Source organism: Saimiri boliviensis, chromosome 2 (assembly GCF_048565385.1).
Source record: "Saimiri boliviensis isolate mSaiBol1 chromosome 2, mSaiBol1.pri, whole genome shotgun sequence".
Classification (NCBI taxonomy): domain Eukaryota; kingdom Metazoa; phylum Chordata; class Mammalia; order Primates; family Cebidae; genus Saimiri; species Saimiri boliviensis.
Genome location: NC_133450.1, coordinates 228147549 through 228160061, shown reverse-complemented (window position 1 = coordinate 228160061; position 12513 = coordinate 228147549). Strand labels below are relative to the sequence as shown.

General features: G+C 37.5%; 1 protein-coding gene across 3 annotated transcripts in view; it reads left to right on the top strand.

Annotated features, from left to right (window-relative positions):
- KIF27 (kinesin family member 27) overlaps positions 1-12513 on the top strand; it is a 92365-nt gene that overhangs the window by 62328 nt on the left and 17524 nt on the right. For all 3 annotated transcript variants that reach the window (XM_074395481.1, XM_039475272.2, XM_074395480.1), the window contains 3 exons: positions 4090-4305; positions 9317-9523; positions 12098-12296. In XM_074395481.1, coding sequence (XP_074251582.1) covers positions 4090-4305; positions 9317-9523; positions 12098-12296 — 622 coding nt within the window. The remainder of the gene's footprint in view (positions 1-4089; positions 4306-9316; positions 9524-12097; positions 12297-12513) is intronic.

Below are 12513 nucleotides of genomic sequence, written 5' to 3'. Positions count from 1 at the left end.
GCGAGAGAGAGAGAGAGAGAGAGAGATACTATGTGACCCAGTAATCCCACTCCTAGAGAGATTTCTATATGTATGTCTCCATGAGAAATGAAAGCATACAAAAACTTGAACATGAACATTCATAGTAACATTATTCATAATAGCTAAAAACTGAAAACAACACAAATGTTCATCAAGTGATGAATGGATAAACAAACTGTGATTATCCATACAATAGCATATTATTTGGCAATAGAAAGGAATTAAGTACTGATATATACAATAACATGGATGAACCTTGAAAACCTATGGTAAGTGAAAAAAACTAATCACAAAAAAAAAAAAAACCTTTGTATAACACCATTTATATCAAGTGTCCAGAATAGGCAATTCCATTTCTGTTCAGAAACAAAAAGTAGAATAGTGGTTACCTAGTGTTGGTGGGGGATTGGAGAGGAAATAGAAGGCGTACTAATAAGTGTGAGATTTCTTTTTTTGGGGGGTTGATGAAAATGTAAAATTGATTGTGGTGATGGTTGCTTAACTGTGAATATACTAAAACCACTGAATTATATACTTTGAACTGGCAAATTGTGTGGTATGTAGATCATATGTCCTTAAAGCTATTACATTTTTTGAAAAGCCATAAAGGGGAAAAGACAGTAGAGGAGATAACAGAGAACAAAAGATTACAAAGAAAGAAAAGATAGAAGGCAAATAGATGAGAGGTTATTAACTTAGCAGAACAGAAGATGCTGCAATCCAAGAACCTAGAGAGATACAAATGAGAGCTAGGCCAAGATCCTATATATATGCTATCACCACACATCTTATCAGCTTTTTAATACCTGACTCTGAAATGTGATGGGCATTTTAGAAATGCTTTAGATGTTTTCCTTTTTTAGAAATAACAGCTTTAGAGAGATGTAATTCACATGGAACATCAAAAAGACTCAGAAATTAAAGAACCAAAATTTTCAGAAGGCAGGAGTAGCATAAAAATGAAAACAGCATAGTCAGGAAACTATTTTTTCTCATTCTGTGACCGATTTATTTTCTGAAGATTGAACCAGGCACAGCAAAGTTTGTGGTAAGTCAAAAAACTCCAAATAGGGAATGAATGCAAGTCTGTATATGAATTGTGAAACATTTCTTTCCTAATCTCTGCTTAGCCAAAAACGCTGGCAGCCAGATTTATAATTCCTAGAAGTATAAATTGGCTTATTTTCTGAAACATCTAAAAAGATATAAAAACACAAAACACTTAAATTTGGAAGCCCCCAACTAAGTGGCCCTCAGATATGCTATCATCACAGATCTTACCAGCTTTTTGATACCTGACTCTGAAATAGGATGGACATTTCAGGAATGCCACAATTAAAGACAGAGAACAGAACAAAAGGGAAAAATGAACTCAGACATTAGAGCAAGAAGCTGAAAAGACTTCACAGAAATCTTAATATCCTCAATGTGCTAAAAGATGACTATAAAGAACTACAAGTTGTTAAAAACATGAAATAACTCTTTGAAATTAAAAGAGTTGGAGGATAGGCTGGGCACAGTGGCTTTTGCCTGTAATCCCAGAACTTTGGGAGGCCAAGGTCAGGGGATCACCAGAGGTCAGTAGTTTGACATCAGCCTGACCAACAGGGTGAAACCCCATCTCCTTTAGAAATACAAAAATTAGCCAAGTGTGGTTTTGGTCACCTGTAATCCCAGGTACTTGGGATGCAAAGGCAGAAGAATCACTTGAACCTCAGAGGCAGAGGTTGCAGTGAGCTGAGACTGCCACTGCACTCCAGCCAGGGCAACAAGAGCAAAACTCTAGCTCAAAAAAAAAAAAAAAAAAAAAGAGTCGGAGGATAAAGTTGAGGAAATATCCCAAAAAGTAAGTAAAAATATAAGTTAATAGAAAGTAGGAGAAAAACATTTTTAATTGGCAGATAAATCTGGGAAGCCCAAGCCCGAGATCTTTCTGGAAATTCCAGAAAGACACAACAGGGAAAACAGAAGAGAGAATATCATCAAAGACATCACATAAAAAATTTTCTTGGCTAGTCACAGTGGTTCACACCTGCAATCCTAGCACTTTGGGAGGCTGAGGCAGGTGGATTGTGAGGTCAAGGAATCAAGACCATCCTAGCCAACATAGTGAAACCCTGTCTCTACTAAAAATACAAAAGTTAGCTGGGCGTGGTGGTGCACACCTCTAGTCCTAGGTACTTGGGAGGCTGAGACAGGAGAATCGCTTGAACTGGGGAGGCAGAGGTTTCAGAGTGAAGATCTCACCACTGCACTCTAGTGAGGGTGAGAGAGTGAGACTCTGTCTCAAAAAAAAAAAAAAAAATCGACAGTAGTAATGTGAAGCTCTAGACTGAAGTAGCCCAGCAAAATGAGTACCTAAAACATACCATTGTGAAGATTTGCATACATTGACTAAGGAAAAAAGAAGGTCCTTTCTGAAAGCTTCTAGACAAAAAAAAAAACTACTTGTAAATCTCAAGAATCAGAATGGACTCAGCTTTCCTCATTAGAAGTTTAAAGATCTGAAGCAGTCTTTAAACTGAAGAAAATTATGTCTAATAAAATAATTTTCTTCTTAGCCAAACTCTCAATCAAATGTGAAGCCAGCATAAGGTCATTTTTAGGTTAAAAAAATTGTATATCCCGTCGAGTCCAAGGAAACTACTAGAGAATTTGCTCCATAAAAATAAGGGCACAAACTACAAAAAAGGAAGACTCAGTATTCTGAAAATGTGCTCCAACGTGGAAATTCTCAGGAAATACCAAAGGGAAGACCCAGGACAACTGGTCCAATGTAGAGCGGGAGGATGAATGCTCCAGGCAAAATGTTTCCAGAAAAGAATAGATTGAAAACATTTCCTGATAAGTTTGATCAAAGGAAAAAGTGTTGAGAGGAATTTTGTAGTTCTGTTGAAGAAGAATTAGCTATAAGGTGCAATAAAAAGTTGTATCAAAACAGAGGCGTGATCATTTCACACTAGATCATTCACCTATGAATAATAAAATCACAGTTTTTTTAACTAAAAACTGTAATATAACTTATATTGGGAGAATGGAGAAGTAGAGTAGGTATAGGGGTGCTAAATCTTTATCTCCCATAATACATAGTCAATAGACAATGTCTAAAATTGGCAGTGCCATTTAGAAACATGCCATAAACACTGGAAAAACCAACTGAAAATGTTGAAGGTGGCTGTCTGGGAGTAGGATTCAGTTAAAAGCTTGGGGTAAGGCAATGCGTTTTTAAAATTATAAACCTTATGAAAGTGTTTATATAATAAACCTTATGGTAGTATATACAAATAATTACTATGAAAAATATTTTACAGATTACCTGAAATTCGACCACAATGAACATCTCCATAAATCTGGCCATATTTTCTCATCAGAATGAAATAAGAGCAAAAACAAGTTATATGTTTAAGCCAACCAATCATATGTTTAAACACACCAAATCTCAACCCCTAGGAAATTGTAACATAATTCTGCAATGTAGAATGTAAGCCAAGAAAGAAGAGTTCAATTTAGAAAATAATAAAAATACTGCCTCTGAAAACCTAGTCAAGGAAATTCTTGGTAGTAAACTCAGAATTTAAATAGACATTTTTTAAAAAAAGGCATTCAACTTAAGATTTTAGAAAACGAACACCCCTGCTGGGCGCAGTGGCTTACGCCTATAATTCCAGCACTTTGTGGGGGCCAAGGCAGGTGGATCATCCAAGATCAGGAATTCGAGACCAGCCTGGCCAACATGGTAAAACCCCATCTCTACTAAAAATACAAAAAATTAGCCAGGTGGCGGGTGCCTGTAATCCCAGCTACTTGGGGGGCTGAGGCAGAAGAATCCCTTGAACCTGGGAAGCAGAGGTTGCAGTGAGCCAAGGTCACACCAACAGAGCAAGACTCCATCTCAAAAACAAAAAAAGAAAAATGAACACCCCTCTCCCTCAAAAAGATCCACGGGAGCAAACAATAATGTAAAAACTAAAAAGATATTTGCAATTTTCTCTATCTTTTTCCTAATTTTTATGCAGTCTAGATTTCTAGTAACTCTTTTTGGGATGTCTCGTGGGTTGTATCTTTTAGGCCTTAAACACAGATAGTTTGAAAATATCAACTCGCCTGAACTTACTGGAACAAGAATTGTCTGAAAAGAATGTGCAGCTTCAGAGCAGCACAACTGAGGAGAAAATAAAGATTTCAGAACAAGTGGAAGTTCTCCAGAAAGAAAAGGATCAGCTCCAGAGACAAAGACACAGTGTGGATGAAAAACTTAAGAATGGTAGAGTGCTATCACCTGAAGTAAGTCAGTATTCTTTGGAACTAGAGGTGCTGTATGATGGATCACTTGAGTGATTTCCTCAGTCTTTTTCACATAATCATAAATATGATAAACTTGGTTCCTTGAGATTCTGTCAGATGTAGTGAGTTCACTTGGCACTTATTTGGACCACAAACCATGCTTGGCTAGAGAGTGAGCTGTCCTTACATAGTGGTCCCTGGACATGGCCCCTTCCTGGCATTGCCAGGCATTTGGAAACTTATTTTCCTTAGGAATATTTGCCTCCTCAGCTGGGGTTTCTCGTCTGAAATCACAGAACATAGAAAGTGATTTAAGGGACTCTACTGGAGGGTACGTGACTTTTCTCTACATATTTCCTGAATAATACTAGGTAATTTATTACATGCAACAGATGCCTAAGGAATTAGGGGTTAATTCTTTCCATGAAACCTTGGTCGAGAAGGCCCAATGTCCATATTATGTCCAGCCAAATAGATGCATAAAATTCTAATCCCAGCAAAAGACCTTTTAGTTATAGTTTTTATTTAGGAAGCATATGGCTCCTTTCACCTTTATTTTTTAAAACTATGTAAAAGATGATTCATTTATGGGCTGTCAAATTGCCCCAGACTTTGTCTTTTTTCAAAATTTTAAATCAGTTGGCAGTGGTACCTGTACCTTACTTCATCAGACAAAAATGAATTTTTGGACTTGAACTTCCCCTGCAAATATTTGTTGTTGATGTCTTATCACCAAAGCAAGGGAAAATTGCTAAGAGAAGGTGAATAGCTGAGAATCACACACATTGGTGAATCTTGTAGTGTTTTAGTTTGGAGCAAATGAAAGGATGTTTAGGGGACTCATTAAGAAATAGGAGGAAGGATAACATAAGATTGTTGCTCATTGAATTGATGAAAGGATTGATTTACAAATCCCTTGATTGGGGACTAAGTGGCAGTTGAAAGGAACATTATAGGACCTCTACTGCCCTGTTTTATAACTTAAGCTGGGTGGCTGTGCAGAGGATCAGAGAGCCAGGCTGTCCTCCCAGGGTGTTAAATTGGAGCCCCAGGCTTATAGATTTGAAGATATGACAGCCTAAGATATATCAGAATTCAAATATTTAAGGAATTCTGCCTGCCCATGACTATTACTAAGCTCTATGAAGAAGCAAAAAAAAAAAAAGTATTATGTTTCTCTTGAGAAATTCATACTCTATTTGGGAAAACAAATATCAGAAAACTGTAAACTCTGAAGGACATTGAAAATCAAATTGTGGATGATGTATTACAGTTACACTTCTTACATTATTTATTCAAAGCAATGAAGTGATCTTTTGGGGGAAGATTCATCAAGGCAGCTTCAGTGGATCAGAATCTTGAGCTGGATTATGAAAAACATGATATGTGCTGGCAGATATGAGAAAGAAGTCCATTTAAGATGGAACATCATTAAATAAGGCACAGAGATGGGAATTAACAAATTCTGTTTGCAGTAGGGTAGAATTCCATTAATATCAAGAAACATTTAGGTTTCTATTTCATGTGGGATCCTGTAACTAAAAACATTATTTACAGATTCGTGGTGAAAATATAGTATGGTGCATGATACCTATTTTGCATCTATTCTGGACTGGGGTTTGAGGGAATGTTGAGCCTCCTACAGTTGGTGGAGTTCTAAAGTCACATGAGCTTCTATGCACCTTTCTTCCACGTGGTTGGTTCTTCTTAATGTAGCTCTCAAGTGAGGCTCTGCTCTTATCACGATTTTAAAGCCAAGATTAATTTTCTCAAATAGCTCTGTGACTAGCAGACGATCGAGAACATAAGATTCTGATGTGACACAAGATATCAATAAAATCTAGATGAATAGTTTGCTGTCTTAATGTCTTTAAACTTTAGGATTATTTTCTCTTTCCACAGTAAATTAAAATATTTTTCCTAATTTTATTACTTTAAGGATTTTGATAGAAAGATTTTAGATCACTACGCTAATAGAAGAATTACCCAACAATTTACTATAGACAAGTTACACTATTTTTTGTTTTTGTTTTTTTTTTTCCCTTTTTTGGTAAAATCTAGAACTAAAATTAAAGAATACTTGAACCTTAGTTTTCTAATAACATAGAGTAGTTGCTTAGTAATGGAGAGAAAAATATAAGACCTAATATGTTTATCTTATCTTTTAAGCTTTAAATTCCACATTTTATGATGAGAACATACATGTAATATTTGCACACACACACACATTTTTTTTTATTGAGATGGGAGTCTTGTTCTGTCACCCAGGCTGGGTGACAATCTTGTGTCACCCAGCACAAGAATGCAGTGGTGCAATCTTGGCTTATTGCAACTTCCACGTTTTGGGTTCAAGCAGTTCTCCTGCCCCAGCCTCCAGAGTAGCTGGGATTACAGACATGCACCGCCATGCCCAGCTAATTTTTATATTTTTAGTAGACACAAGGTTTTGCCATGTTGGTCAGGCTGGTCTCCAACTCCTGATCTCAAGCGATCTACTTGCCTCAGCCTCCCAAAGTACTGGGATTACAAGCGTGAGCCACCACACCCAGCTGAGAACATATAATTTATAGAGAAATATCATATATGCAGTGCTTGCTTCAAAGTTGTTGTTAGTTATTTGTTTTATTTTACTTAGTCTCTGGACCAGCAGCAACAGCATCACTTGGGAACTTGTTAGAAATGCGGATCCTCAAGCCCCACTTGGATCTGCTGGATCAGAATCTGAATTCTAGCAAGCTCCTGTGTACATATTAAAGTTAAAAGCAGTGCTCTATCAAAAAGCAGAGTCAATGCTTGATAACCTGTGGTTTGTGTTGTGGCAAAGTTTTTATCCCAGGACAGTTTCCCATTGCCACATATCTTGTCAGCTTACACCTATTGCTGAGTTAGAGGGAACAACAAACATGGATCCGCTGCAGCCTCACTGGAGCGGGCTGTCCTTGGGTTTCTATGTTCATATGACCTTATATTATCTCAGTACTTCCTTAACTTAGATCCAAAACCATAGAAACTAAATTTATACTAAATTATCCTCAGCCATGTATAAAGGCAAACTCTTCACATTTGTTTCTGATAAAATATAATCACAGTATGTATTGAAAAGTCAAGTACAGTAAAGTACTCACTGAACATTGTGGATAGGTTCTTGGAAATTGGGACTTTAAGAGACACCATGTATATCAGGTCCTCAAATTACATTGTTTTCCTTCAACATAGTTGCTTTTGTTATAAAGTTAATAAGAAAAAAAAAATTCCCTTATATATGCTCTTAAAGTCACAGTTTCTAAGAACCTATTGATGATAAGTAAGGACTTACTCTATATTGGAAAATTTACTTTTATTTGTGGCTCCTCTTATTCATTCAGCAAAGTACATTTTAGTATTTAAGGGTTTTTTTTTTTTTCTTGAGAAGGTGAATATTACTTTATTCCTTGTGGAGCAATTATCAAACCATCAAATTCCATATGGTTAATGACTGCACAGAGAAATGGAATGGCTGTTGATCATTTTTCTTTAGGTAGATCAGAAATATTCACACTATTGGCTGGGCATGGTAGCTTACTCCTATAATCTCAGCACCTTGGGAGGCCGAGTGGGCAGATCACCTGAAGTCAGGGGTTCAAGACCAGCCTAGCCAACATGATGAAACCCTGTCTTTACTAAAAATACAAAAATTAGCTGGGCGTGGTTGTGTGCGCCTGTAACCTGAGCTACTTGGGAGGCTGAGGCAGGAGAATTGCTTGAACCTAGGAGGCAGAGGTTGCAGTGAGCTGAGATTGCACCACTGCACTGCAGCCTGGCTGACAAGAATGAGTGAGATCCTGTCTCAGAAATAAACAAAAAAAGAAATATTCACATTATTTTCCTTTGGGATGTTAGGGGGAGGACTTGAGAGAAATAACATGGGTCCTGTAGCCAAGGACACATCAAGTGATTTTTTTCTCTTTCTTCGTTAAGTCAACGGGTATTTATTGAGTTCAAACTATTTGATAGGTACTGTGCTAGGCAATAAGGGTGTACATATGGACAAGACAGTCTGCCACAGGAACTTACTGAGGTGGCCTCCACAATAGTTACAGGTATACAGAAACATATATCCAAATCTCACCAACCTGAAGTAATTCCTTACCAGAGATTTGTATCACCAAAATAACATGTATTTAGATAGTTCAAAGAACTGGAAGACCTGGGCATGGTGGCATGTCCCTGTAGTCCCAGCTACTCGGGAGGACAAGGAAGGAGAATTGCTTGAGCCCAAGAGCTTGAGTTCAGCCTGGGCAACATGGCAAGCCCCTGTCTCAAAAAAAGAAAAGAACTTACAGGTTTTCTGACAGAGATTCATCAATCTTCTCTAGTATTTGAAAAAAATACTATGTTGCCCCTATTTTTAATTTCTACGTTTTCCTTCTAATAACATTTCATAGGAATCTTATGAAATATTCACATACTTAAATTCTTACTACTTTTTAAATGCCATATTGTGCTTTTTAAATTACTAGTTCTTAATAACTTATTCTAAACATATACCTTATACCTCGAAGCAGTATATTGTTTTGATAGATCATCGAAGGGCCAACAGTGAGTCTCTAGATCTCACTAAGTGGAAATACTGACACATAATATGGACTTAAGGGGTTATGGAGGAGATATATGACAATACTGCTAATCCTGTGGACTTAGGCTTTGTTCAAGTATATTCCATGGATTAGATGATCAGCAGTTGTTGTGTGACCTTGGAACATTTCAGAACTCACCTAAACTTCTGTCTTTTCCATTTTATTCCACCAGGTTTATTGTGAGGGCTTAATGATTACATTAATATGTTTGTGTGTGTGTGTTTATATACACACTGCATTATATGGCATAGAAAGCACTCAAAAAACATTTTCTTAAAATTCAGTAAAAGAGTGGTAATGTCCATTAGACTCAAATAATTTAGTAGGATCTGAATATATGACAAAATCAGAGTTACACTATTTCATTTAAAATGAGTGATTTCTGTTATATTTAGGAAGAACATATTCTTTTCCAACTTGAAGAAGGGATTGAAGCTTTGGAAGCTGCAATTGAATACAAGAATGAAAGTATCCAGAGTCGCCAGAACTCACTTAGAGCATCATTCCATAACCTCTCTCATAGTGAAGCAAACGTCTTGGGAAAACTAGCTTGCCTGAGTCCTGTTGAGATTAGAGCTATTCTTTTCAGATATTTCAATAAGGTTTGTTTTTGAGGGTCAGAATATTTTTTTTCTTGTAAAGATGGGTCAAGATGCTTACATACTTATATTTATTTTTAATTTTTAAAGAAATTGAAAGGCTCAAAGATTTGATGGTGTAACTACAAATTTAAGCGTGATTTCTCTTTATAGAACCAAATGTCACCTGAAAGCTTTCTGATTATCCAAATATGTAGGCCAAACTTTGTGATGTTCTTAAAGTTGGAGGGCCTTTCAAAAGAAGGTCTTTTAAGGAAGTTTTTAAAACCAAATAATTTGTTATATTCCTTATTATTTCTTGGATGTTTTTCTAGATTTGGATGTTACTACCCAGCACTCATGAAAAATCAAGTTCCCCCCAGCCCCCCGCCCCACCCGTCAAGTTTTGATTCCCTTTCCTTCATTGCTCTAGGGTAGGGGAATCTATACTTTCTCATAATGTATAAGTTGAAGTGAAGATGAAGTAGTGTATCAGTGGCAAAGATAGTAATAGATTTTATTAACCTGAATGTGTTTAAATCAATTAAAATATTGTATTTTTTACAGATTAGACAATTTATTGATCCACAGATGTCTCATAGCATTAAGAACTATATCCATCTTTTCTCTAATGTCTTTTCCACTTAAGATATATATTATGAAGTGTTAAACAATGAGATAACTCTTTTCTCTGAAAAGTACATTCAGTTTATGGGAATATCAGATAATCAGTGAAAAATAAAACATTGATATTTTAAAATAAAGTCCTAAGGCCAGGTACAGTGGCTTATGCCTGTAATCCCAGCACTTTGGGAGGCTGAGTCAGGAGAATCACATGAGCCCAGAAATTTGAGATCTTGTCTCTACAGAAAATAACAAAATTAGCCAGGTGTAGCAGCATATACCTTTAGTCCCAGATACTTGGGAGGCTGAGGCAGGAGGATCACCTGAGCCCAGGAGTTTGAGTTTGTATGATCACTACTGCACTTCAGCCTGGGACAACAGAGGCAAGAGCCTGTCTCAAAAAAAATTAAATAAAATTATAATTCTATGAAATAAGGATGAAATGCAAATGTTATTTCATGCACAGCATTCTCTTGGATAATCATCAACAGTAAGCTACTGTTATTGATGAGAGTGCATCCTATTGCATGTTTGGAGGGTAGAAAGATGGTGGAGTGCTTTGATACATATAACTCTTTTATGCTGTTCTTCTTTTTTTTCCCCCGAGACCAGAGTCTTGCTCTGTCACCCAGGCTGGAGTGCAGTAGCGCAATCTTGGCTCACTGCAGCCTTTACCTCCCAGGTTTAAGCAATTCTCCTTTTTCAGTCTCCTGAGTAGCTAGGATTACAGGCATGTGCTACTATGCCCAGCTAATTTTTGCATTTTTAGTGGAGATGGGTATCACCATGTTGGCCAGGCTGGTCTTGAACTCCTGACCTCATGATTCGCCTGCCTTGGCCTCCCAAAGTGCTGGGATTACAGGGATGAGCCACCATGCCCAGACCTTATGCTACTCTTAAAGCAGGGCAACCTGGCTAGGGTCAGTGGATTTTCTGATCCTGAGAACCCTTGTATTAATTATTATTTTTTTGGAAGAAAGTCATTAGATTATTAACAAGTTTTATGACATAGACATTGTCTGAAGTATTTTTACTTCACATCAGCAGGGAAGAATCCAGTAGACCAAATGCATAATCTGACTGGGTATGGTGGCTCACACCTATAATCCCAGTGCTTTGGGAGGCCAAGGCAGGAGGATCATGTGAGGCCAGGAGTTCAAGATCAACTTGGGCAACACAGTGAGACTGTCTCTATGAAAAAATTTTTAAAAATTAGCCAGACATGATGGCATGTACCTGTGGTCCCAGCTGTGTGGGAGGCTGAGGTGGGAAGGATCCCTTGATCTCAGGAGTTGGAGGCTGCTATGAACTACAATTGCACCACTGCGTGGAGTGACGGAGTGAGACTCCATCTTAAAAACCCAAAACTGTCACTTATTTATAATATCCATTCTGGAGTTAAAACTTGGAATTGTCTAGATGTTTCAACAGTATACTAAAAATGAAAAGTGTCACCCAATTCAGAATTTCAACAAATTTTTTTTTTTTTTTTGAGATGGAGTTTCACTCTTGTTGCCCAGGCTAGAGTCCAATGGTGCCATTTTGGCTCACTGTAACCTCCGCCTCCTGGGTTCAAGCAATTCTGCTTCAGCCTCCCAAGTAGCTGGGATTACAGGCATGCACCACCACGCCCAGCTAGTTTTGTATTTTTTTTTTAGTAGAGACAGGGTTTCATCGTGTTGGTGAGGCTGGTCTCAAACTCCTGGCCTCAAGTGATCCACCCACCTCAGCCTCCCAAAGTGCTGGGATTACAGGTGTGAGCCACCACACCTGGCCTGAATTCCAACAAATTCAAAAGGCTGTTAGGTTGTTTTATGAATATGTTACAAAGCATTTGCCTAAGGACCCATACCTGGCAGGAATCATTTACACTATGGAGGTTAAGGAAGTTCATCTTTAAGTAATCAAAATAAAGTAGATTATTATATTAGGCTATCTAAGACACACTTAACAGGTCAAAAATGTATTTGCCAGGTTGTGAATTTGCGAGAAGCTGAAAGGAAACAACAGTTATATAATGAAGAAATGAAAATGAAAGTTCTGGAACGGGATAATATGGTTCGTGAATTAGAATCTGCATTGGACCATCTAAAATTGCAGTGTGACCGGAGACTGACCCTCCAGCAAAAGGAACACGAACAAAAGATGCAGTTGCTGTTACATCATTTCAAAGGTAACTTCCCCTTTTTGACAGTTATACAAAGTTGGTGTGTAGGTGGGGTTACTGAAGGAACATAGGACAGAATTTGATTACTTGAAAGCTCAACATGTTTAAATAGTTGCTACTTAGACCAGTTTTTGGCTTTACATGTTTTGGTTGCTGCATTTTGGGACAGCTGACTTTGTTGTGGGGCTATTTGTGCTTGGAATGCCATCCCTTCTCCTTGCTC